Source organism: Squalius cephalus, assembly GCF_949319135.1.
Source record: "Squalius cephalus genome assembly, chromosome: 3".
NCBI lineage: Eukaryota > Metazoa > Chordata > Actinopteri > Cypriniformes > Leuciscidae > Squalius > Squalius cephalus.
In genome coordinates this window covers 23,392,129-23,418,487 of record NC_137124.1, presented here as the reverse complement: position 1 = coordinate 23,418,487, position 26,359 = coordinate 23,392,129, and the positions used below count along the sequence as shown (strand labels likewise).

General features: G+C 38.1%; 1 protein-coding gene across 2 annotated transcripts in view; it reads left to right on the top strand.

The window, feature by feature from the left end:
- The window catches only part of smad3a (SMAD family member 3a), a 39,409-nt gene extending 19,661 nt beyond the window's left edge, over positions 1-19,748 (top strand). Inside the window, exons 2-10 of one of the 2 annotated variants that reach the window (XR_013820721.1) lie at positions 4,342-4,535; positions 6,734-6,868; positions 8,809-8,883; positions 9,240-9,290; positions 10,561-10,773; positions 10,894-11,031; positions 11,180-11,324; positions 17,300-18,319; positions 18,434-19,742. Coding sequence is in view for 1 of the 2 variants with exons in the window: in XM_079867880.1 (XP_079724006.1) it covers positions 4,342-4,535; positions 6,734-6,868; positions 8,809-8,883; positions 9,240-9,290; positions 10,561-10,773; positions 10,894-11,031; positions 11,180-11,324; positions 17,300-17,423 (1,075 nt within the window). In the remaining variant the exon portion in view is untranslated. Of the gene's footprint in view, positions 1-4,341; positions 4,536-6,733; positions 6,869-8,808; positions 8,884-9,239; positions 9,291-10,560; positions 10,774-10,893; positions 11,032-11,179; positions 11,325-17,299 lie in introns of both variants that reach the window. The other variant, XM_079867880.1, reaches the window with a different exon arrangement.
- The last annotated feature ends 6,611 nt before the right edge of the window (positions 19,749-26,359 follow it).

Here is a 26,359-nt window from a genome sequence, read left to right as displayed (position 1 = left end):
TGCGATTTGACCCGTGCAGTATTTCACACTAAAAAAAGTGGCTAACTGGAGTGTTACTTTTGGCCCCTGCTGCATTTGTATGATGGTTGTAGTGTTTCTGCTATAGTCCTGTTCTCCTGCTGAGAACGGGCCCCCGTAACCACATCCAACCACCTGCACATGAGACCCCTGCAGGGCTCTGTTTACTTAAGGAAGGCCTTAATGACTTTAGCAGAGGGAGGAAAACCAAAACCTTTAAAAAAATAATACAAGTTAAACATGATATTTTCCACACACTCATATTATGAAATAAAAGATAAGCAGGTATATAAGCCTTGAATTAGAAAAAAATATTAGACTATAAGAGTTTCCATATGAGTTGGGTTTCCAGATATTTATGCCGTATTCTTTACAGTCAAATTTTATATTTGATCAGCTTCCAGCTATTATTCCAATACAAATATTTTGACCAGTCAATCCAAAGTTGAGTAAATGTATGTTCAGACATAAAAGTAGACATTATCATCAGTAGTAACTGTACGATCAGGTATGTGTCCTTCATCACTGCACTGTGTCGTGTATTAGGTCTGTTGTACTGCTGCATGCTGTCTGGGTTTAGGCTGGGGGGATGGGGGAATAGCAATGGTCTTAAAAGTGTTTTTTAGGGGGGGGGGCTGGGTCGGGGTATGTTCCACAGGGTGAAATGGTCCCGCAGACGGTCTGGTCTGACGTCGAAGTTGCTTTTGTCCTTCTCTCCCTCTGCATTAAATTTGCATGTATCAGAGTTCACAGAGTTTGTGTTTTGTCAGACTCTCTGATTTCAAACGGAGACGTGCAAGTTCAGCTCTAAAAACATACACATTAAAGGCTAAACACAGCTTGAAAAAGTGAAACAAAAAAGTTGAAAATTACTTAGGAAAGATGTTTGTCTTGTTGTCTGTCAAACAAAATGCATCATGTTAATTTTAGTGTATTAGTGCAAATAAACTACACTTCAGCTGTAGTTTGCCTTTGCATATTTTTGTTGCTCTGTCTAAATTTGTGTTAAGCAAAACTTTGTATAAGTTCATGTCGAGTTGCATGTAAGCATCTAAAGAAATCGACCTGATCCTGATTCCTTGTAAGCATTGAGTTGAGTATGATAATGCTCTCAGTGGAAGTGTCATGGTCAAGTCAAGGATGCCTGGGCTGATACAGAAATTGTCCACTACAGCCCACGGCGTCTGTGTTTTTACCCTCTAGATTAAATCTGCCCAGCGTGGTTCAGCCTGTGTCAGACCCCTCCATCCCTCCAGCTCACCCCCTCAACTCTCTTTCTCTTCCTCACCCCCTCCCTGTTCAAATCTCACCCTGCTCTCTACTCAAGTGACAGCCGGCATGCGGGTGGGGGGGAGAGCAGGCTAGACCCGCCCTCCAGGCTGTGTGTGTGTGTGTGTGTCTACGTTTATGTTGGTTGGATGTGCCTTACTGCTGACCCAATTTGCCCTCTGCAGCTCAATCAATAGTCATTCAGTGCTTCCTTTTCACATGAGGTCTGCCCACATGGCAGCAAACACAGGCTCTCTCTCCGCTGAGCACTGGAATGTAATGGAAATGTAAAGGACTGATGATGGATACAATATTTTCAGACTGATGCAGTTCATGAATGCCAGACCCCACGGAATGATCTCATTGCAAACTTTGCCATTTCTTAAATGATCCTAATTGATGTTATCTGTTGCATTTCTTTTTATCTCAATTAGACTTTTGTGTATGAAAAAATGCTTTTAAAAGGAGTCACACTACCATTCAAAAGTTTGAGGTCAATATTCAGCAAGATGCATTAAATTGATCAAAAGTGACAGTTTGATTTCAATAAAAGCTGTTCTTTTAAACTTTTTATTCATTAAAGAATCCTGAAAAAAATTTGCAAATATTAAGCAGCACAACTGTTTTCAACATTAAAATGTTTCTTGAGCACCAAATCTGCATATTAGAATGATTTCTGTAGGATCATGTGACACTGAAGACTGGAGTAATGATGCTGAAAATTCAGCTTTGACATCACAGGAATAAATAAAGTTTCAAATATATTAAAAACATTTATTTTAATTTTAATAATATTTGACAATATAACTGTATTTCTGATCAAACAAATGCAGCCCTGATAAGCATAAGATACCCCTTTCAGAAAAATCTTACCAACCCTAAACTTTTGAACGGTAGTGTAAAAATGCTAAATTTCCTTAATTGAAATAAAAGGGTTCAATGCTCAATGAATACGGACCGTAAGATTCAGAACTGTAAAATGTATTTCAAAATAGTTGGTGAATGCAATAACACATGGCCATTGTCACAATGACACCTATTTGGTAACCGCACCGTGGCCCACATAGTCACATTGCGGTCATAAGGAGGAAGTATGATAGACAATATCATTTTTCACAACTATCACAAGAATAAAAAAGGGGCTTGACCTTGGTTATTGATTCATACAGTAGCTGCTCAAATATTTTATACACGCTGTTGTATGAACAGAAGAGTCAAACCTGTGATTACCGTCTAACACTGACTGAGTGAACGCAGCCATAGAAGTCTTCAAGACACAAGTAAAAAAAGGCCAGTTTAATTCAAAAGTTGAGAGAGGGAATGGTCATGAAAAAACAGTGTAATGACCTGATTTGGGCAAAAACATAAGTGCAGGATATGAACAAAAAGAAAATGATGTGAAATGTATTATATGACCCATTTTAAAGGGCTCCGGTAAGGAAAGTTCACACCTCTTTCCTCCTTTCTTTTCATGTCTCTGCTTTTATGTAGTATGCATAAAGGATGAATAGAGTGTCATGAATGGTATCTGTGCCCTGGATTCCTCAAAGAGTTGCTGACCTAGTGCACAGCCCTCCTCTCTCTCAGCACTTTGTCTGCTGTTGCATATTTCAAGCGCACAATGTAGCAGTCATGTATAATAGAGTTCTCTGAGAGGTTTGGGCCACACCGTACGGCCCCGTTTCAGCACACCATAGCAGTGCGTGCATTACGTTGGCGTATTTAATCTGATCTCGACAGCGAGTGTGCCGTTATAGGAGGCCGCTACACAGATAAGCATTATAAAAATGTTTTGGTCGCAGCCCTTGACTGTAAAGATAAGAAATGTAGGTGGGGTTAGTGTGAAAATGTGTTTTGATATGATGGTGTGCTCGATTGTGTCTGCAAAAGTCATCTTTGTCTGAGACCGGACCAGTGAATAACTCGCCTCAGACATGAAAAGTTCACTGTGTGGTTTTTCAATATTGCTCAAGGCCTTCCCTGCATTATTCTGAAATGATTATGCCTTTTTCCTTTTCCACATGGGGCCATCCAAAGAAAAGTCTGAGTTGTATTTGCCTGCAGTTAAAAAGTGAAGCAGGAAAAAATACAGTGTGTTCTGGAATACATATTTTTGTTGTTGTTCTGTCCGAGTTCATCTCTCCTCTTCCTTCCCTCTCTCGTCTCCATTAGCCTTAATGTGTCTTTGACTGGTTGGGCGTGCGTGCATGTGTGAACTGTGAACTGAAGGAAGTGACTCTGTGTTTACAACTCTATTGCTGTACTCTGCCCGTGTGAGCCTGTGTTGCAACCATAAAGTGGATTGTTTATGCCTAAATATTCTTGTTTATTCTTTAGATTTTATTGCTTAATAGATTCTCTTTTCATTCACTCCCTGGGGTGTCTGGTTTTCACATCATTCTTTTTTTCCTCACGCAATCTGCCTGTGGAGCGAAAGCTCTGCTATGAAAAATTTAAAGCATATTTAGGTGCTGGGAGAGCCACAGAAGCCTCGGGCTGGCCAGGCAGGCCCGTGCCATTGTCTGGGTCAGGCTTGGTGGGTGTAAAAGTGGGAGGAGGGGGCTCTGACAGACATGCTTTAAAGAGCTTTTGGGATTTGCATTATTTGGCCCGCACTACATATGTGTGTGAGGAGTCTACTGTTGCTTTCATATGGCTTTATGAGATGAAGCTGTTGTTAAACTTGAGCACAATCAACCTCTTAAACACACACATTGTTCTGAAACACTTTTTTTTTTTTTGGACTTCCTCTTCCTCTTTTTTCACCTCATTCACATCACGTGTGATGTGTAACCGAAAGCACCACATTAACAGGAAATTGGGCCACTTTTACTTCATCTGCGGTCTCACATAATACCTTGGCGTTGTCCCTGCAAGCCTTAGAGCAGTGAGTGTTTATTGTGGTAATTTAGGATTTTACACAATGTTTCTGACTTAAGCCATAATAACATTTCAGCTGTATTTCTGCTTTGGATTTTAGAGAATGAGCTGCTGGGATTGTTTCTGCTACAGTGAGCATCATCATTGCCTTTTCTTTTTCTCTTTTTCTCTCAGATCACTAGATGGTCGGTTGCAAGTATCTCATAGGAAAGGACTCCCTCATGTGATCTACTGTCGTCTGTGGCGCTGGCCTGACCTGCAGTCACATCATGAGCTCAGAGCCGTTGAACTCTGCGAGTTTGCCTTTCACACGAAAAAGGACGAGGTCTGCGTAAATCCCTACCACTACCAGCGGGTCGAGACACCAGGTAATGCACACTGATATTTATGGCTCGTTTCCACCGAGCGGTACGGTACGGTACAGTATGGTACGCAATTATTTCCGCTTCCACTGTCAAAAGTTTTAAGAGTTTTTTAGGCGAGAATGTAGTTGTTTAAAGCTCAGATCTGTGGTTTATTTATAAAGATTTATGAAAATTATCCAGGTTGTGAGATCCATTCCAGGCGATCACCGCGCTCCCGGCGCTCATGTACCCCCCCCTGGAACAACCTTTCCTCGGCTAGTCGTTCTGACGTTTGCCGCTGACTCTGACGTCTCTGTAGTGGTTAAACATGAGATATAATACGAGTAGATTTAAGAGTTTACACAACACAAGGAAGCTTGATTTCAATCTTTGAATTAAATTGAAAAAAGTAGCAAAAATGTATACAAAATAATAAAGATACAAAAAAGAGAAATAAAGAGAAAAGTTTTTGGGTAGGTCTAACACTAGTATTCAGAAATACTACAGAAACTGAATAAAGTAATCAAATGTAAAATAACACTGATAGTCTTTTAGTCCTGACTAAATTAAATACATAGGCTATTAATTCTGATTCCTTACAATTAAAGCTATCTTTTGTTGTTTTGACGACAACATTAATGACAGACACATGGCTTCTGTCACTTTTAGAGCTAGTGCACGGATCCATTACTGTTTTCATTATACTGTCTGTCACAGTTACATGCGTTTTACACATAACCGACTGTGTTTACGAGTATACTTACCAAGACCGGAATTTTGACACAATTTTGCGTGTTTTTTTCCCCATTAAAGCGATATAATCCGCGTAAAATAACTTTTGTTACTCATGAGCTGTTTGTGAGGCGACTTTAGTGTATGTATGCATGCAGAGAAAAACATCTCTCAGATAGTGTGCGAGTACTGGATAGTTTAAAATCGCTTGAATATTTAAACCGATAAGACTTAAAAAGACGTGAAAATGATAAACTTTAGTTACGATGCAATGCTGGCCCGAATGTGTAAGTGACAATTCCGTCTTGTCCCGACTCCTAAACGCGAGAGTCTAGTATCGCTTCACGCTTGCTCTGTTCAACCCATTTTGAGAGACGAGAGAGAGAAGATGCAGCACTGCTGAACACTTACACTGTTTGTGAAATTGCGTCTCTCAGATAGTTTTAAAATGATTGATTTGATTTTATAATCTGTGTGGATTAAATTACTCATATAATCTACATGCTAAAGTGAATCAATGTTTTGGGGGGAATTTCCCGCATTATTAGTGGGATTATTATAAGTGACATAAATTATTCAAATTATGCGCAATACCCGTGCCAAAATTCGAGTCCTGTGCTAGTATCCCTTCATAGCCTGGTTGTACTCGTCGGTGTGTTTTTGCTTCAAGTGGTGAAACAGGTTGTTGTGTTTCCACCTTTAGCGGTAACAGTTTTCTTGCATATTTTGCAAAATATTGTGCTTTGTTGGAGGTCTGACCTCTTGTAACCAAACCACTTCCATTCTATTGAAGTAGCTTCCTTTTTAGGTACTAAATCGTCATCGGAGGCTGACATCCTGCTCTTACTCTTACGGGTGTTGTTGCGCGCTAGGGAACGTAAATGAGCCATACATCGTTGCATCGCAATATAATTGATATCGCGATATGACACTTTTTTTATCATGTAAAAATGTATACTGATATTATCGTAGACAGTATGATATGGCACACCCCTAGGCTAACGTTATACATGCAGTGAATATAATCAATAGCCTACGCGATGCCTGAACCACATTTGTGTGGCTAATGTTTAAGATTTCTTTAAATGAAAACAAAAAGAGGCAGAGTGGTGTTTTATTACATATTTAGTTTTATTGTTGCCTAAAATGTACATACAGAGATAACCAGAGTAGCAGAGCGCGCTGAGTGATGCTTTCAAGAACGCATTTGCAGAATTACCGGACTTGCGTCCTTGAGTCATTCTCCTGAGTCGGACTTGGGAAGTCCGAACTTCCGCTTCGCGTTGGGGTCCTGATCAGCCTGTCGGGGTTGTATTCGCTATAACAACCACCTCGCTCTACATTATCCCTTACATGTAGTATATGCATGTAGTATTTATTGTGCAAGTTGTGAATCGAAACATGTTTTTTGTTTGGTTATTCAGGTATCATGTTTTTTTTCTCCTTTTTTTTCATTCTTGTTAACTCTCTCTCTCTCTCTCTCTCTGAAGTTCTTCCTCCAGTGTTGGTGCCTCGTCACACTGAAATCCCCAGTGAGTTTCCTCCTCTAGATGACTACAGTCACTCCATCCCAGAAAACACCATTTTTCCTGCAGGCATCGAACCCCAGAGCAACTACATACCAGGTAAAAGACAAATACACTCTAGTACAGGAAGTAATGGAGAAGACTCTTGGAAATGAGTTTCATAGTGTTATAAAAACAGAAAAGCCAAACCAAAAAATGTCAAGTGGCTTTTAAATGAATATAGCTCCATCAGCTGCCTCAAAGCGGCACAATCTCAAATGTTTTCCAGGTGTACTAGAGTCAATTTAGTCTGTAGCTGTAGTCCCAGTAGGGCTGGGTATCGAGTTCGATACTTTTTAGACACCGACCGAATTGCCTCTACCATCGACTATCAAAAAATCTCTTGTGGTTCTGTACCAAATTTCGATACCTAAGGGGTTAATCTCGTCAGTGAGCCAATAAGCATGCATCATGATTGGCTGTGGCGAGGCATCAAGCAAAACACTAGTTTACGCCGGTTACGCCCAGAGATGTTGCTCACATGTGAGGCTGTAGTGTGTAAGCGTCCCAAGCCCCGTAGTTATAAAAGATGTGAAAAAGATCAAAACTGTGGCTACATATCACCAGGCTCGATGCCAACAGCATGCGATGCAATATTTGTGATAATATAATTGCTGCCAAGACCGGCAACACGACAAATCTGATGAAGTACGCGACTAATAAACTTAAGAGCAGAAAGTCTTCGACTGCAGGAAGAACTGGAGCACGTCACAAACGAACCGAAACTCTGCGTATAGGCTTCTTGCCTCACAGACCTGAGAAATGGGCATATAAACAGCTTGAAATGTCTACTTTTAAACGAACCAATTCGAATCGAAAACAAATTCTCTCTGATTATGTAATTATATTATATAATTATACTATCTGATTATATATTATATATGTCTTTGAGTATTTATTTTTTTAACCTTTTTTAGGTGATATGTAATGTAATCTTGTTAAAATGATTTCATAAAATTAGTATCGAAAAAAGGATCATTCAAGAACTAGTGGGCAGTGGGTGGATCACTTTATCACTTTTATTTTAGATGTAGGATGAGCAGAAGAGACCAAACACACAGATAAAGCAACAGTACTGTCCAATCACTACATCGTGTTACAGTGTGTTGATGAAGCACAAAGAATGAACAGTAAATGCATGAAAAAAACATGTTCATCCAGAATAAATCTGAATTTTAATCTAAATACAAACATGATATTTCAAGCAGAATTCTTAATTATTTTAGATATTTATGCCTGTATTTATTTATAACTGAACTTCAGATGTGCCACAGATCAGTCATAGTAAAGAAGTTTAGCATTTTTGTCTTTGTGCTCTTTCAAATTTTATGATCGGATGGTTATTTTGATTTAAGCTGCTCTGAAACTTCATAGTTGAAATCCCTTGTTTTAGCAGAGTTGTTGATTGACGGGTGAGTGGTAGGTGGCCTTTGTTGACCTGGATACATCAGCATTTACACTATACAGATAATGTGGTCACTTGTGTTTCTGACCTCCTGTATATACACTACCATTTAAAAGTTTGGGGTCCTGTTACTTATTAGCCTATATTTGTAGGACTAAATGGTTAAACATAATAAAATATGTTTAACCATTTTACAATTGAACAATTTACGCTGAAGTGATTTTAAGACTGCTTTTGTCTACATAAGGGGAAGATTATCCCATGAAGTCTGTATGGAGTGGCTTTAGCTGGGATTAGTTTCATCTGAATGGTATTTGCTTTAGAGAGGCAGTCTTTTACTGTAATAGGGTGGTGTGTGTTGTTTCATATCCTGCTGCTGAAACTGAGCTGACCCCAGCTTTCTAAATCGGGTGTCTTAATGTGAAGGGGAAAAATAAAACCCTTGTGAGACATTGTCTCTGCTGCACCTGCTAGATTTTGCCGGATGTGTTTGCTGATGTGCCTAATCCTTCATCCATCAGCTGGCTCACTGTGTTACGGGTGTGTACAATTTGTGTTCATGCAGGCTAACCTTGTGTGTTTGTGTGTGTTACAGAGACGCCCCCTCCAGGCTACATCAGTGAGGATGGAGAGACCAGTGATCATCAGATGAACCGCAGCATGGACACAGGTGACGCCAGTTATACCACCGCATTTGTTGCATTCTTTGATTGGTTGACACATTGAATTTTCTATAACTGCACAGCTATGAAGTAGTTCCAGGTTTGTTTTTTTGGGTGACATTTCAGTTGCATATCACTTTTCCAAGTTTCTTTCTGACACTTAATCAGTGGTGTATGAAAGTAGTTCTACACACACCAATATTTTGGGACGAAAACCTGAAAAATGTCTGAAGACAAACACATGATAATTGACTTTGCACTCTTGAATTATTGGAAGTGTAATAGTTTTTTAATCAAAATGTGTTTGTCCTGTTTACTGTACATTCTTATACCATTAATTATTAATCTGTCCTTTTCTTTTCAGGGTCTCCAAACCTGTCACCGAACCCTGTGTCTCCTGCCCATAACAACTTAGGTAACTCTGATTGCATGTGTGTGTAGATTTTGGACACAAAATGATCGAATTGTATTGCAAAAACCAATATACAAAACTAAGTGTTATTTGAAAATATATGATGCTAAATCTTTTCACATAACTAACTTCACTTTTCTTTGCCATTTTTGCAGTAATTTTTAATCAAATGGTTTTGATTAGGGTTGTCTCGATATCAGATTTTCACTGTAGATTATCGTCGGCAAAAGAATTCGATATTAAAGTTAAAGTGGGTAATTTCGTAAAGGCTAGCAATAGCAAGCTAGCTTTGAAAGCTTAAGATCCCAGCCTCCCTTCATAGTGTCTCCAAACCTCATTCATCTTTAAATTCATCTTTAACTTTGTTTTGTGTTTTCTCTTGTTTTGGCTAATGAATCACACTTGTTAAATATCACAGTTATCATCAATACCGGCATATTGCGACACCCTTAGTCTTGATTCAGAGTCTTCCTGACATCCAGTTGCATTAACAGTTCTTCTGCATGAACTCACGGTTTGAATCAGTCTAATGACTCACTCGCTAAATGAGTCAGTCGAAGCAGTTCTTACTCATTCAAGTCATTATCTTCCTCATATCCAGCTCTAAATGAACCAAGAACTGTTACTGTGTTATGTGCTTAAGGGCTTGTGAGATCTAAATCAGTGCAAATACCGACTGATTGTTTAAATGACAGTTTGTTATTAAAAATACACATTTAGAACATTTCCACAAACTGAGTGTTTGTAGAAATGTGTTTTCAGTCTTTTAGAGGAAATGGATTGCGAAATGGATTATTTGGATGTCCCCAAAACAACTTGGAAGAAAACCTCCCACTCTAAACATCCTGTCAGTGACCATCTTAGCAAGGGAGTGCCCACAATTCCTTTTGAATCAGATTGTGCTTTTGCAGACACCGCTCAGATCCCACAGCGATTTCTCCTCTCCACAGCAGTGGTGTATGAGTGTGTGTCAGAGAGAACGGCCAGTGCCATGAGCCTGTAATTTAATATAGATTTGTGTCCAAGTGATGATGGTATTTCCCGATTCAGCCTTTATTTCTGGGAAGTAACATTTGCTCTTGACATCACAGTGCCGTCAGTTCCCAGCCCCCGTGCTATTTCTCTTCGGATATTCTGTATCCCCACCCATTTGTTTGTTTTCTTTTTCCTGTCTCTTTTTTTTTCTTTTTTCTATTTCTTTTCATTTTCTGTGTATGTCTGTGCCTGTCGGATTCACTCCTTTTATTGTTTTTTCTCTCTCTTTCTCTCTCAGATCTACAGCCAGTGACATACTGTGAACCAGCGTTCTGGTGCTCTATCTCCTACTATGAGCTGAACCAGAGAGTCGGTGAAACTTTCCATGCCTCCCAGCCCTCTTTAACGGTAGACGGCTTCACAGACCCGTCCAACTCTGAGCGCTTCTGCCTGGGCCTGCTGTCCAATGTGAACCGCAACGCAGCTGTGGAGCTCACGCGCAGGCACATTGGTACGCACACATCTGTTTCAATCACTCATTCATAAGACAACATTATTTTTATTTTATTTTATTATTTTATAATAAAATAATTGTATTTTTTATTTATGTGGCAACCTTCTATTTTTGCAGGCCGAGGTGTGCGTTTGTACTACATTGGTGGTGAAGTGTTTGCAGAGTGTCTAAGTGACAGCGCCATCTTTGTTCAGAGTCCCAACTGTAACCAACGTTACGGCTGGCACCCCGCCACTGTTTGCAAGATCCCACCAGGTAAGATAAAGCGAGAGACCCTCAACAAATAGCCCTCATCAACAGAGTTCAACTGTTAAGTTACTGAATTGTGGTTCTGAAAAGGATGAAACAGAGCTCCCTTTTTGATAGTTGAAAGCTTGTTTCAAACCGCTTTGTTTCCATCCAGGCTGTAATCTGAAGATCTTTAATAACCAGGAGTTTGCAGCTCTGTTGGCCCAGTCTGTGAATCAGGGCTTTGAGGCCGTGTACCAGCTCACCCGCATGTGCACCATTCGCATGAGCTTCGTGAAGGGCTGGGGAGCTGAGTACAGGTACGATTACTGCAATCACTTCACTCTATATCTATCCACACGCTTGCCACTCCTGGAATGTGGCTTTGATTTATCTTGCTCTCAGTCTTTTGCATTACTTGTGAAGTGGTGTTACCTAAACCACAGAAGCCACCTATGCTTCCTGTTAAATTCTTTGAATTTGATTGTCGTAATCAGTTTTTTGTAGAAACAGGATTATGAATATTGAATGACTTAAACACTACTACTGCTTATTTTCTTTTACATCTACATTCATTGTCTTGATTTAAATTAAATTAAATAGACCGTAAGAATAGACAGAGGCGAACCAACACTGAGTGGGGGCCCCAGGCAAAATTAATCAATAAGGCCTTTTTTTTATATATATATTTTATATATGTTTTATAATATAAAATTTATAAAGCTTCATCTTTATAACAGAAGATACAATACAATACAACAATCTTCAAGATACAGTAAATCTTCATATGTGTAACAGATTGTCACCTTAAAAACAGTCATTTGCGTGGTGGAACAAGCCAAGCTAAATAGAAATATATAGTTAGCATCTTAATTTAATCTTTGTTTTATTATTTTATTAGTTTTAACTAATTGTTAACTCAACAAAATGTAACGTAAAGATTACCAATTAAATAATGTCAACTATAGTAAATGTATTGATTTGAGTTGCCATAGACTAAAGATTTTTCTGGTCGACTAATCGCACGTTTATATTAATTTCTGCTTAAATACTGGGAGCATGGAGGAATATTGCCTATTCTGCGCTCAAGCGCATGCATAAATCTTGCCGCAAAAGCAGGCTAATGAAAATAAATATGTCTTAAAAAATAACGAGGCATTTTAATTGTTTATTAATTAGCTAGTGTTTTCTAAATCAGTGTCGGCTACAAACATATCTCCGTACATCTCCGCTGTAAAGTGGATGCGCCTTTAGAAAGAAATGCATCTTTCATACGGATTACATAATCAGATGATATTTGCTTTCGATTTGAATTTTTTTGTTTAAAAGTGGACATATCAAGCTTTATATAGGTATATTTCTCATGTATGTGAGGCTAGTATAGCATACGCTGTGTTTCTGTTTATTTTTGAGACGCGCTCCAGTTCACGGAGACCATGAAAGCGTGCCCTGATTGTTTTATTTTATTTTACGAAAGTACAACGTTTTCTTTTTATTGTGAGTTTACACAAATAAAAGTAGTTGCGACTGATGCATTATTCTTTTCTGTATGGCCAGAAATGAAGTCTTTTAAAGGAGAACTCCGGTCAATTTTAACATTGAGCTCATTTTTTTGTACATTTGGAGTGCTGTCAATACAGAGAACAACGACAAAAATCGGTGTTGCCTACACCGAGTTATTCTATTTTTAAAATTTGCACCCTGTTGACTTCAATGGGTATTAGGTTTAATACCTATGATCACGCGCGTGAACTCGGCAATCGACTACTTTGGACTTCAACCGAAAAACAGGATGTAAACAAAGGTATTTGCGCTGGCTTAAATAACATCATTTTTATACATATCTTTCACATCTACTGCAGTCAGACTCACTCGTGTTCACTCAGAAGGAATCACTCACATTTTCTGTGCACTTGTAATGACACATCAAGGATGTTAAGAGGCTAAAAGCAGGTTTAGTACTTGCCCCATTGAAGTCAACAGGATGCAAATTTTAAAAATAGAATAACTCGGTGTAGGCAACACCGATTTTTGTCGTTGTTCTCTGTATTGACAGCACTCCAAATGTAAAAAAAAATGAGCTCAATGTTAAAATTGACCGGAGTTCTCCTTTAAGTTGTTTGAACTGTTTATAGGAAAATGAAAGTAATCGCGTCGGCGCCTCCATGTCATGCAGTGCGCGCTCCGCACAAACACTTGGATATGCACCTAATAATAGCAAACATTTATCAAGGTTAAAGTTAGAGCGAGCGGCCTTGCCAGACGGATAAGTCCTCTTCATGTTTAACAAATCAAATCATGCATTTTCTACAGCGAGTAAGCGCTGCGCCAGTTTGAAAAAGGCGGCTGAGGCAAGGCAATAAAAGCATAACCAGCGTAACGAGAGAGGGGCCGCACTATGGATGGATGCAGAGATGTTGCTACGTCTTTATTTTAACATTCCTGATTGTTTGAATGATCAGCCCTCGGGGGCCCCCTTAAAATGCGGGGCCCCAGGCAATTGCCTGGCTTGCCTGCCCTATTGGGGCGCCTCTGAGAATAGAGATGTTAAATATAAAAATTCTGGCCAATACCGAAAACTCTCATGTTATGGTTGATAACTGATAAAATCTTGATATTAATATTCTTTTCTATTTTGTCTAAATAAAAATAAAATAAAAAAACTCTGTAGTTTAGTTGCTTGTGAATTTAGGTATCACAAATTTAAAATGTACAGTTTAAAAAATATATATTCATTTAAAAATTCAGATGCTAAAGAACATTTAACAGTGTTATTAAAATAATTTTGAAATGAGTGAGAAAATAAGTAAATGTTAGATGATGGCAAAGGTGTCTAAATGTAAAAATAGGTGAAGTGAGCATGCACCATGTTTTCACTGGTGTCTGCGCGCGCAATAAGTAAGCAGGCAATGTTTCGTCTTGATGTCACAACGAATTACTTGATGTTACTTTTGAAAGACAATAACTTTATATACGGTACACTTTCAGATTTAAAACTTTGCAGGATGTTTTCATTCACTTAGAGCTATTTTACACACTACATGAAAGGTCATTTTCAAAAATTCATAATAGGGGCATTTTAATATTTTTCATTCCTAATATCCAGCATCAACTGATAATGATAAAGTAAGAAATCTCTTATATCAGCAGATATAACTAGTAATGACAGAAGTTTGTAAAGGAAGCCCAAACCATTTTACTGTTCCGTAAGACAATAGGAGTGAATGTTGCTTTACAGCTATTTTAGTATGGACAGTCCTGCGGGGTCATGACAGGGTCTGACAGGCTGCGGTAACTGTTTTTCTCGGTCTGGCTCGCTCTGGTGAAGAGCTCTGACGTAGTAAGGCAACCCAGTGTCCACCAGCCTAGCGTGTCCGTCATATAAACTGTTAGGTCTGCGCTGGCAAATCATTCCACACCAAACAAACTCACATATGGTGTGCTTCAAAATGTCTCAGAGTTTCCTGGTTTCTCTTTGTTCTCTTCCCATCTTGCTCTTGCTCTTGTGAGTAACTTCATTGTTTGAGCCCATGGAACCAAGACCTTAATTAGAAGCAGTTGTGGGTTTTGACCATGGACATCTGTAGAGAAAGCTTGAGAAGAGAGTGGGAAAGAGTAAAACTGGTGTGAGAGAGAGTGAGACTGTGGTTTCCAGACAGCTTGGCGTGTGGAGACACAATCTGAGCTGTGTCAGATTTCAGCAGACACCCACTCCCTCTCACGCCCCTCCACTTCTCCCCACTTTCAGATCCACCTCTTTAAGTGCGGACAAACTCTCCCTGTTGCAGTTTAAAAATGCCATTTGAGCACTTTATGGTTGGACCATGTATTTACCATCATGTCAGCGAATATCATGACGTAGAACAGCACAGTGCCATTGTCTGAATTCACCTTCATATTCTCTCAGTCTGTCACCTGAGCTGCCCCAGATTACTTGGTCGATGACTACAGTAGATTTCACCTCTCCTCATTTTTGCTTTTATTTACCAATATCTTTTCTAAAACTGGACATTAAAAGTGTTAATAATTTTGCAGTATCTACATGGAAGACGAAACTCCTGAATTTAGGAAGAGCTTTCCTCTTTCATTTCCTCCTGCTCTCCTACTTTCTTTCCACTACTCCATCTCTTTTTAACTCTTAGTAGACTTTGTAGAATAATGGAGGCTGCGACCTCCGCTTATGCTGTATTTCAGCACTGCCCTTATAAAAAAAAGTCAGGGGTTCGTTCATAGATGGCTGAAAGATTTACTGAGAAACTCGTCGAAGAACAAGAAACAGTCAATAAAAGAAGCTGCTAGGAGACAAAAACAGTGGGTAGACACATCATTGTTGGATGAAACTGTAATGAAAATGTCTAAAATGTAATGGTTACATAATGAAATGATTCGAAACACTATGTGAAAGCAACAGAACAGTTTTAATAACCAAAGTAATTAAAAACTGTTAATTGTTAAGAAGCAGAACGCACATTCTCCAGGAACGCACATTCAATGTGCTACTTTTTAATTATTTTGTATTACTTTTATTTAAAAATATCATTGCATGAGTTATATATTTTTTTCAGAAAGGATGCATTATATTGATCAAAAGTGACAGCAATCTTTTGTAACATTATAAATGTCTTTACTCTGTCAAACAATGTTCTTTTGAACTTTCTATTCATCAAAGAATCCTGATAAAATGTTTTGCAAAAATGATGGTTAAGCAGCACAACTGTTTTCAACATTGATAATAAGAAATGTTACCTGAGCTCCAAATCTTCATATTAGACTGGTTTCTGAAGAATCATGTGACACTGGAGAAAATAAAACAAATAAATGCAACCTGCCATAAGAGACTTCTTTCAAAAACGATAAATAATCTTACCGACCCAAAACTTTTGAACGGTAGTGAAGGATTTTTAACTTTCAATTAGGATTTATTTAATACTTTTCTGCTGAGCTCTGTTTAATAGCACATGTTTACTTGATGTCAGGACACATGGTTTATTTTTCAAAATAGAAACATATAATAGAGTATAACAGTACAATTAAAAAAATAAAAGAAAATTCCATAAATTTTTTCACTACTTTACTCACATACGTTTTCTGTGCACAGTGTGAAGGTTTGACTAATCAATAATATAATTTATTGCTGGCTGTTTTCATTATTGATTATTATAGAATTATTACATTTTAAAATGAAATCCACTTGTCTATAATTATTTTCTGAATTATTCTCGAGTGCTGAAGTGACTATAAGTCATGTAGTAGGAGAGGGACAGAGATTCAGGAGAGACTTACGCACGTGTGTGTGTGTGTGTGTGTGTGTGTGTGTGTGTGTGTGAGTGAGTGGAAGGATTAGAGGAAGTCCCAGTGAGGAATGGAACGTGAGCAGTGTGAGGTGTTATTAACTGTGTGTGTGTGTGTGTGTGTGTGTGTGTGTGTGTGTGTGTGTGTGTGTGTGTGTGAGAGAGAGTGTGAGCCCAAGCGTTGGAAATGGAGACGAGTGTTGTGTAAGCATTGTGGAATGTAAAAGAAGTGTGTTTGGCAGTGAGTACGTCCCTATGAGGGACCAAAGCAAAGAACAGCAGAGCAGAGTTTACACACAGTTTATATCCAGACAAACCGACAAACTTTGAATTATCTCTTGACAGTCATTCACATTCACGGTAAATTATGTTTAGTGGATGATTTATTAACAATCTGTCCATGCTTGGAATAAAATCTGTATATTATTAGTTTGAAAAGAACATTCATGTATATAAAAAAATCAAATAAAAATTCTGTCATGATTTACCCACCCTGAGGTCATTTCAAAGCTGTATAACTTTCTTCTGCAGACCAAAAGAAGATATTTTGAAGAATGTTGGTAAACCAAACAGTTTTGGTGACCACTGATTTCCATTGTATGAGACATTTCTCAGAATATCTTTCTTTTGTGTTGTACAGAAGAACAAAATTCATACAGGTTTTTGAACTAAATGTGTAAACGATGACATAATTTTCATTTTTGCGTGAAGTGTACCTTTAAGCCACACTTAATGTTCCGATTTCATTGCATTAGAATATAATAAAATATCAAACCAAGTGGCATTTATTACAAGAAAGATAAGCAAAAAATGGCTGTGATCAAAACAAAGGAATGTAACAAATATGAAAACGTGCACTGCAATGATATTCACTGAAATCGCTCGTTGCAATCACTGATCCGATGCAGTTAAATTTATAGATTTAAGTGTGTGAATACTTTTGGCCACTGTGTGTTTCTGGTTTCTGACCTTTCTCTTTATTTCTCTCTCTTTACTGCTGTCAGGCGGCAGACTGTGACTAGCACCCCCTGCTGGATAGAACTGCACCTGAACGGCCCTCTGCAGTGGCTGGACAAGGTGCTCACTCAGATGGGCTCCCCCTCCATCCGCTGCTCGAGTGTGTCATAGGAAAAACGCTCCATATACAAACCACCAGATCTGGGAAAAAAGTTCCTTCAGGAGTCGAAGGTTGAAGACCTTCATACCTGCCAACTAATTGGGTTCCACAGACTCGGTAGCACTTTCATGTTGGAGGAGTGTATTACAGGATGTGTATATACTCGTTTTTATGTTACTGGTAGCCATTTTTATTGCCATTATTGATATCAAATATTGCCATTTATGACATATTTTGTTATATACTGTTGCATGTGTATGTAAGATCTCTCCTCTGTTGTGTCCGTTATGATGCTGTTATATTAGGTACCTTTTTACCATAACAGAGGCTTCACTGTAAAGTGAAGATATCAAGTTTTTCAAATATCAGTTAAACTGTATTTTTGATCTATTTTTGATTTGATCAAACTGAAACTTGGCCCATGTCATAATGTGATTGTAGTACGTATCAAGAGGGTTTGTCCTTCCTCTTGAGAAAGAAAACTCAAATTAGTATTGTTTTTCAGGTTTCCCCAAAACATTACATTTCCATTTCCCGTTTTGTCCTAGCCAGTGAAATGTGCAGGACTGCACTTTAAAAAAAAACATACATTAGCTCTTCACTTTTTTAAAATTCACTAAACAGAATGCTATATAACAAACTTCATATGTGTACATAACAGTTTATGTAACACTTGTGAAAGTGTTATCAATGCTTCACAATATCTAAGTTTGTTGAAATGTTAGGGGATTTTGTCATTGTACAGGTTCTGAAAGCCTGATACTACTCCTACAGCAGATTTCCAGTTGTAGTGTTTTTCATCTCTTATCACGGACCCATGCTAAGCGTGTGTGTGTGTGGAGGTTACATGAGGGTGTTTTACTTGTTCCAGCGTCCTCTGGGAGTGTTTTGAATAGTGTCTGGTTTGGTGTTGAGGTTAGATTTGTCTCCAGCGAACCGGCTGTCTGTTCTGTGGGTATGAATGTGAATTATTATTGAGTTTTACAGGATTCACCACTCACAACTGCATGTGTTGTGCCAGCTTTCCTTTGTTAATCTTTTGTGAGTGGGTGAGGAGCCGTTCAAGGTTTGGTGAGGTCTCTCTGTTATCCGCTTTGGAAAAGAAACTTCCTCTTCATGTTGTGGTAAATTTTGAAAACTGGGCATTACATAATTTTGAGCACTATGTAGTTCATGCTTCATATCTCACAGTGTTGGTTGTGTCTGTATACATCTGTGGATATGCACACTTACCTGTGAGTCCTTGTGTTCTCACATCCTCTAGAAATGAAACTGAGTGAGTGTGCCTTCGCATCAACTTTCACAACAGAGTTTGTAAATAGTATATTGGAGACTTCTTCACAGGCGTTCATCCATATTGAGTAAGTGGGTTGTCCAGTGTTGGACCACTCAGGGTTGGGATCTGTTCTCAGCTGAGCTTGTAAATATGTCTGATAAATTGATTATGCATGCCTATTTTCTGAAAATCATGCCATTTGTACTGTAGACTCTATTTTGCTACCAAATATTTTTTCAGAAGTGGGACGGGAAAGTAAATGCTCTTACCTCTGTGTTTGTAACCGTCGAAAGAGAGAGAGAGGGGGGGGGGGGGGGCTGTACTGCTGGCAGGTTTTTGTAAGGTTGTATTTTTGTATACGTCAGATACTCATAGGATATGGAGAAGGGCTTGAAGAAGGGAAATGTCACAATGCCAGATCATGTTCAGTACTTTCAATTAGCATCAGGTCAGTGTGATGCGCTTGCAATGAGGAGCTCTTTGCAGGCTTTTTGAAATCTCCGGTCTCCCAGTGTGTTATTAAAGGAATCACGGAGGAAAGTTGCATTTAGGTGCGTCATGTACTTCACAAATAGGAGAAAAGATGTGTAACATCTGTTTGCTTAAATGTTTATAAGGACTGATGTGTGATTTAAATGCGCTAAGACTTTACTTTGATAAAGTCAGTCAGTGTGTCGTATGACTTGGATTCCTTGAAATGTATTTAAAATCTCTTGATGTCATCCGGCAAGACAAAATAGAAGGTACTTGTATTATTCAGGAAATGATTTGTTGTCCATCTAAGCAAACATTTAATTGTTTTCTTTGATAGGAAGAAAATCAAATCTCATTTTCTCAACAAATTGTTGAACATATTTTAAGTAATGTGCATTTATTGTGCTTGTGTTAAACTTTCACATTCAGTGACGTTGTGACTTAGTGGTGATTGTTGTGCTTGACATGTTAGATTTTTTCTCTGTACAAGTATATAATCTTTATTATTTCTCTCCATCTTTAAAGTTTGTCAGGAGAAAAAAAATAATTGTTTGTTATTGTTGTACTTTTAATAAATGTTTAAATGAAAAAAAGAAAGTCTCATCTGATTTGTTAGGTCAAAAATGTCTTAAACATTCTCTACATTCCAGTCAGGTTCTGCTTATTATTTGATCAGGACAGACAATGCTGTAAAAGGTGCATTGGCATACGGAGACAGGTAAGGCAACCCTGGCCTGTTACCTAATGCACTTTTTACCTCTCCTTGCTGAAATATGAAAGCTCTCTTTGTTCAAAGAACCCTAAGGGCAGGGAGGCGCTAGAATTCTTCTGAACTGCAGCATCTAAAAAATCACCAGGCCCTGATTGTGTGGAACCTATGTATTTGAAATTAGCAGCTGATATTATTTCAACCCCTTTAACTTATCTTTTTAACCTTTCACTAGATACTGGTGTTATCCCGGAAATTTGGAAATCAGTTTTGTTGTTCCCTTATTAAAAGGGGGAGTATAATCCCATTATATTAGATAATTATAGGCCAATCTCAAAGCTTTGTGTCCTATCAAATTTTTTTAGAAAGTTTTATTAGTGACCAGGTGACCTGTTATTTGAATTTATTACATGGCTTGGCTGAATTCCAATGTAGAATGCGGTCTGTTATTTCTTGATAACAGACCGCTGCGAACTATAACAGACCGTTGCTATGAAAAACAGAGCGTTGCTATGGACGCGGAACGGACTATTTTCTTTAGCGGAAGCAATACAATCGTTTTTAAATCAATAAACTCCTTTATAAATTAATAATTTGTGTCAAATTATTTATTTATTTTGTAGGTAGCCATGTAATAAGCGGGATAATGTATAGCGAGGCGGTTGGGGTCCCGTTCAGCCTGTCGGGGTTGTTATTCGCTATAACAACCGCCTCGCTAACTTATAACGTTACATTACGTAAACAAAGTTCTATCTAATGATCACTCAGGCTTTCAGTACCACAACAGCCGTTCTGGAAGTTTTAAATGATATTGTGGAATCAGTGGATAAAGGTGATTATTGCGCTTCACTTTTTATTGATTTATCAAAGGCTTTCGACACAGTGGATCATGAATTATTGTTGCATAGACTATCAAATCATGTTATTTTCTGGTTTAAAAATTATTTAAGTGAAAGAACTCAATGTGTTCAGGCTGAAGGCAAACATTCACGACTATTAGAGATTGTTAAAGGTCTTCCCCAAGGATCTGTGTTGGGGCCTCTTTTATTTACTATCTCCATAAATAGTCTTGATTGTGATATTCAGGATGTAAATTTTCACTTTTTTTATTTTTGCAGATGACACTGTCATGTATTGTGGTGCACCTTCTAAACAGCAAGCCTTGCTTAAGCTTCAAATGGCTTTTGATGTCATTCAGTCACGGCTCATACACTAAAACTTGTTTTGAATGTTGGTAAAACCAAGCTTATGTTATCTTCAGCTCGAAAAAGGTAGACAGTCTTGTTCCTCTCCAGACTTTACGAGGTAACGTGATTGAGTTAGTAAAAGAGTATAAATATCTTGGCATCATTGTTGATGATGCATTATCTTTTGGCTCTCACATAACTCAATTAAAGAAAAAATTTGGTTTTATTTTAGAAACCAGTTTTGTTTTCATTTAATGTAAGAAAGAGGTTACTTTGTTGCCTGTACTTGATTACGGTGATGTGGTGTATCAATTTGCTCCTTCTCATCTTCTCTTCTTTGGATGCCATTTATCATAGCGCTTTAAGATTTATATCAAATTGTAAACCTTTAACTCACCATTGCACTTTGTATAACAGAGTAGCCTGGCCCTCTCTGTCCATTAGAAGGAAAATGCACTGTTACCTAATTATTTATAAAACTATTCTGGGGTTGTTGCCTTCGTATCTAGGTTGTCTTATTTAACAGAAAAGTGTTGGGAAATATTCCCTCTGGTCTCAAAATGGTTATACTCTTTCTGTTCCATTTGTAAGAACTGAACTGGGAAAAAGGGCTTTTATGTATGCAGCTCCGTTTGAACGGAATCTACTCCAAATGAAATTGAAATTACAAACTCTGGTGGAACATTTTAAATCTATTATTCGGTCACTTGAAGAAGACTCGATGTGCAATTGTTTTTAAGTGTTTTCCATTTTTTATTTGTTATTTTGATCTGTAAGTTTGTGATTGTAACTGCTGCCCATTCTTGGCCAGGACACTCCTGTGAAAGAGATTTTTAATTAAATAGAGATTATCCTGGTTAAATAAAGGTAAAACACACACACACACACACACACACACACACACACACACACACACACACACACACACACACACACACACACAAAACACCTATACCTTACTGATGGATCAGACAGACACCAGACAAGGAGTTTAGCTGCTTAAACTCTCAACCCAGCTCTGCTGCTGAAAAATTAACAGGTTTGAGGGTCAAAACCTATAACACTCATGAATTATTCACAGCTTCTCGAATGTGTAGGGCACTGTGTCAAGGTTTGTTTCAGGTTCATGAGGCAGCTGTGTTTGTTCCCTTAGGTTCTTCTCTTATTCCAAATTTCAGGTTAGATGCATACAGTATCCGGTGGATTATTCCCTACGCGCTAGCGCTCTCTGTGGGCAAACGAGAGAAACGCATCCCCACATTTCGCAATCACAAGTGTATGTTGACTGAAGCTGTCACACGGGGAAAGGTTGTTTGCGCTGTTGAATCACCATCACTCATCGTTTAAATGCCTCTGATTTCTTTTTCATTCAACCAAAACACTTCACACCTGGTCTATTGCGGAATAAACCGTAGATTAGAGTTTCTGGGCTTCATCTATAGGCCTAGTTTTATTGTAGTAAACACACTAGCCACGTATTCATTAGGTATACTTTCGGAATATACACTGAATTCCATTTAGAATATTCTTCTTGAATAATGCTTTACTTTTTAAAAATTTTTTTTTTTTTTTTTTTGCACGCGTGGGTGTAAACTGAGATTCCTGAATATGCGTAGGCTACTGCCTTTGAGAACTGAACACTACTATCCCATAATAAGGCCACGGGAGCTGAATAGAGATCAGACAAGGAAATGTCAAGGAAAACGTCAAGAAAAATGGCGGAAAACGGTTCAGGTAAAAAAAAAAAAAAAAAAAGAAGAAGAAGAAAAAAAATGCCAATAAGGAAGTTTGTTAATTTGTTACATTTTATTTGTTTAACAACACTCGAATACATTATTTTTCACTTTATGACATGTCTTATGGGATATAAATTAATCATCTGCTACTATATAAGGTAAGTAGGCTATAGGCCTGCATACATAGCCTAAGTATAGGGGAAATGAGACATTTGTTTTCAACAAAACCTAAAAACAATATTTAGTTTGAAAATTAAGAAAGGTGATGATAAAGCTGAAATCAGATGACAAAACAACCAACAACAAATTAAGTAGGCCTAATATTAAACATATAGCCTAAACATTAGTGCAAAATAAGTGCAGGGTAAACTAATTGCATATAGCATCTATAACTACACATCTAATAGCACTATACAATGAATAGCTCTAAGACTAAAAGGAGGAAGGACTATTCTAATCATAAGTAGGCATAATACAGACTGAAGGTCAATATTATTACTGTATAATAGTGCTTTAGCGTTAGGCCTGCTGGGCTGTGAAAGATGTCCTTACAGATTTTGATAAAAGACTGACAGTTGATAAGCACACCATCCTCTCTCTCATCAGGCTGACAGCATCATGATCGTCGGTGACAGCCACTACCTTTGTTGGCAAACAAATTAATCTTCTTAAAGGTCACAATTTGCTGTAGTGTGTCTGTATCTCTCTCTCCGTCAGATTGTCCCTCCACCAGCCTTCCTCTCAGGTGACTCACACACACACCTGATTGCGGCGCTACGCACTGCTGCGTCACAGCTGTCTCCGGACAGAAGAGAAGACAGGGCCGCTCGTCTCCAACTGCCGCGCACTGGAACTCTGCCCAACGGGCGATGCGTATCTGTGTTACTGGCCAGCAGTTCTCCCTTCAAGCCTTCTGTCGGCGACAAAGATATAGCCTACTCGCTGTTTCTCTTGAAAATCGCGAACACCTGTTCTGCTTAAGACCTCGGCTCGGTCTCCAGAGAAATATGAGACTCAGCGTAAAGCAAAATGATCAGGATTGTAGGACTTTCTGCGCGTGTTAGATGTAGGCATATTTACTGTTAAGAGAAAAGAGCTTCGCACACCAAAATTGATTGGAATTGACAGGACTGGTGCTAAACTGATCTGCTGCTTCAGGTATACGAAGTGAATGAATGAATGGCTGTTTTAAATTGAGTATGTGATTGTGATCGCACAGACAATAAACACACGAAATCCACAGAATTAGTGCTTTGAGTTTGTCCACATTCTCTGAAAAAAATTTCAGGGTTCTCTTTTGAGTGCATTAGGTGCATTTTTGCGAATCGGTGGTTACAGTTCACAGCACAACACAGGCCTTTTTCACACCTCAATGTTCATGTAGGGAAGTGGAATCATTGATGATTTGCATGCATTGTTTTGATGTTCATCACCAACAGCTCATTTAAACACCTGTCCAACCATTTCAGGGATAACAAATGAAATATTCTTTTATGTTATCTAAATTAATGTAAGGACACATTTTATGGCATTTTATTGGAGTATACCTACCTAAGCCATTCACACTGCCTTACTATTGTATAAATTCAATATACAGTATTTAGTATCTTAAATTGATTCAGACCAAGGAAAAGTTACCCAGAAGCTTACATTATGCTTTGCTTACATGTTCATATTCAGTACATGTTTTAAATTAATTGAGAGAAGAAATCTTTCTGGAAAAATAGAAATAGAAAGAAAAAAATAGAAAAAAAATAGAAAGCTATTCATTGTTTGAATAGTCAGAAACCACTGTCTTAAATATCTTAAATGTAGAGAGTTATATCATGCTAGTTTTGGTCAACTGATCTGTATGCAGTGTAAATAATTACTATACAATATTTAACACTGAAATGTCACTGTGTCTGAAAATGTATTGAAATATAAATTGGAGATTGCAGAAAGAAAGCAAAGAAAACGCTAATGTTATACATAAAACAAGCTTGAAAACTGGGCTCGAACTTCAATAACCTGAACACGTGCAATGTCATCTTTCTTTACGCACACTTGCCCTTATAATTACCTCTTCAGATACTGTTATACAAGCTATAAAACAGTTTAAAATGTGTTTATTGTAAAGTTAAACTAAGTTTGATTGTTTTATCAAATCTACTAACGGTCCATTGACAAGTATGCCATGTGATGTCACATGGACTGTGGAAAAGGCCTATTGACTATGCTTGTGAAAGCAATCCCCTCCCTGTTGCACAGACTGCAAATCTAACAGTTTTAGTTTTAGTCCAGCAGCTGCCAAGCTCCTGATTAATGACCGCTCAATCCCTGCCCAATGAAGAGTAGCCATTTGAGTGGGACAGAAATCAAGACAGCGACCCATTACTAATAACATTCTACTCCAGCAATCTATTGAGCGCTCATACCACTAGTGGTTATTGTACTGGTTGATGGCTGTGAGAACCAAATGTGAGGCAGGGCATCATGTTAATAATCTAACCTTTCAGTCTGACCATTCGTGTGCACTGTGTACACTTACCTTGGTCATTTACTGCAGTACCCTGTTTGATTGTAGTAGAACTGAAGTCTTGATCTTGTTTACGTCTTGTCTCAAGACCAGAGGTATCACTATCAATGCTCTCATAAGGTCTAGCAGTGACCTGTGGTCTTTGACTCTTAAGATTCTCATGGCTTTTTATTATTTAAGAATGCGTTAGGTTATCCAATACCTTATATACTAGAAAAAAAAATTGGATTGCTTATTACATGTACACAACAATAGACAAAATGTTTCTTGATCGTTTTGGCCAATCATTGCCATTATATTTAAATGCATAATTGCTTCCATTCTATAAACTGTGTAGAATACTGCACAAATGCCTGCACAATAAGCTATGTGAAGTACTGAACAGACCTTAGTTCTTATACCAGCTGAGCTGACATTATTATGTACTGCTGGATATTATTACCTTAGTAGCTAAAATATACAGAAACAAATTTCCAGTGCTGGATTAAATAGTTTTTTTTAAACATGTTTAAAAGTATTGTTTTAGTTTTTCAGCTTAAATTGATATTCCACCCCAAAATGATCCTCATGCCTCAAGAAAAAGACTCACAGAGATGGATTTTTTTTTCCGAAAAATCTTTCTTTGTGTTCATCTGAAGAAAGAAAGTCATATCTGGGATGGCATGAGGGTGAGTAAATGATGAGAGAAGTTTCATTTTTGGGTGGAGAATCCCTTTAAGATTGTTGGCATTGGATCAATAGATCAATGGTAGATCCAGTCAGGGATACTGTAGGGTCTGATCTCAGGGCTGGTTTCAGTTTTGAAGGTCTTTGTTTGGGTCATGGTAATGTGCAGACTTAATGTAGAGTAGACAGATGGATTTCAATCAAAGCAACAGTTGTTGATGTGGAGAGAAACACAAAATAATTTCTTCACTGTTATTAACTTACCAAATGTTGACAGCGAAGTCTCAAGCCAATTTGTTCATTCCAAATTTGTGTGGTATCTCTCTGTCAAAGCAGTTTAGCTGCAGGGAGGAGAGGAGCAGCATCTGGATACTAATGAAG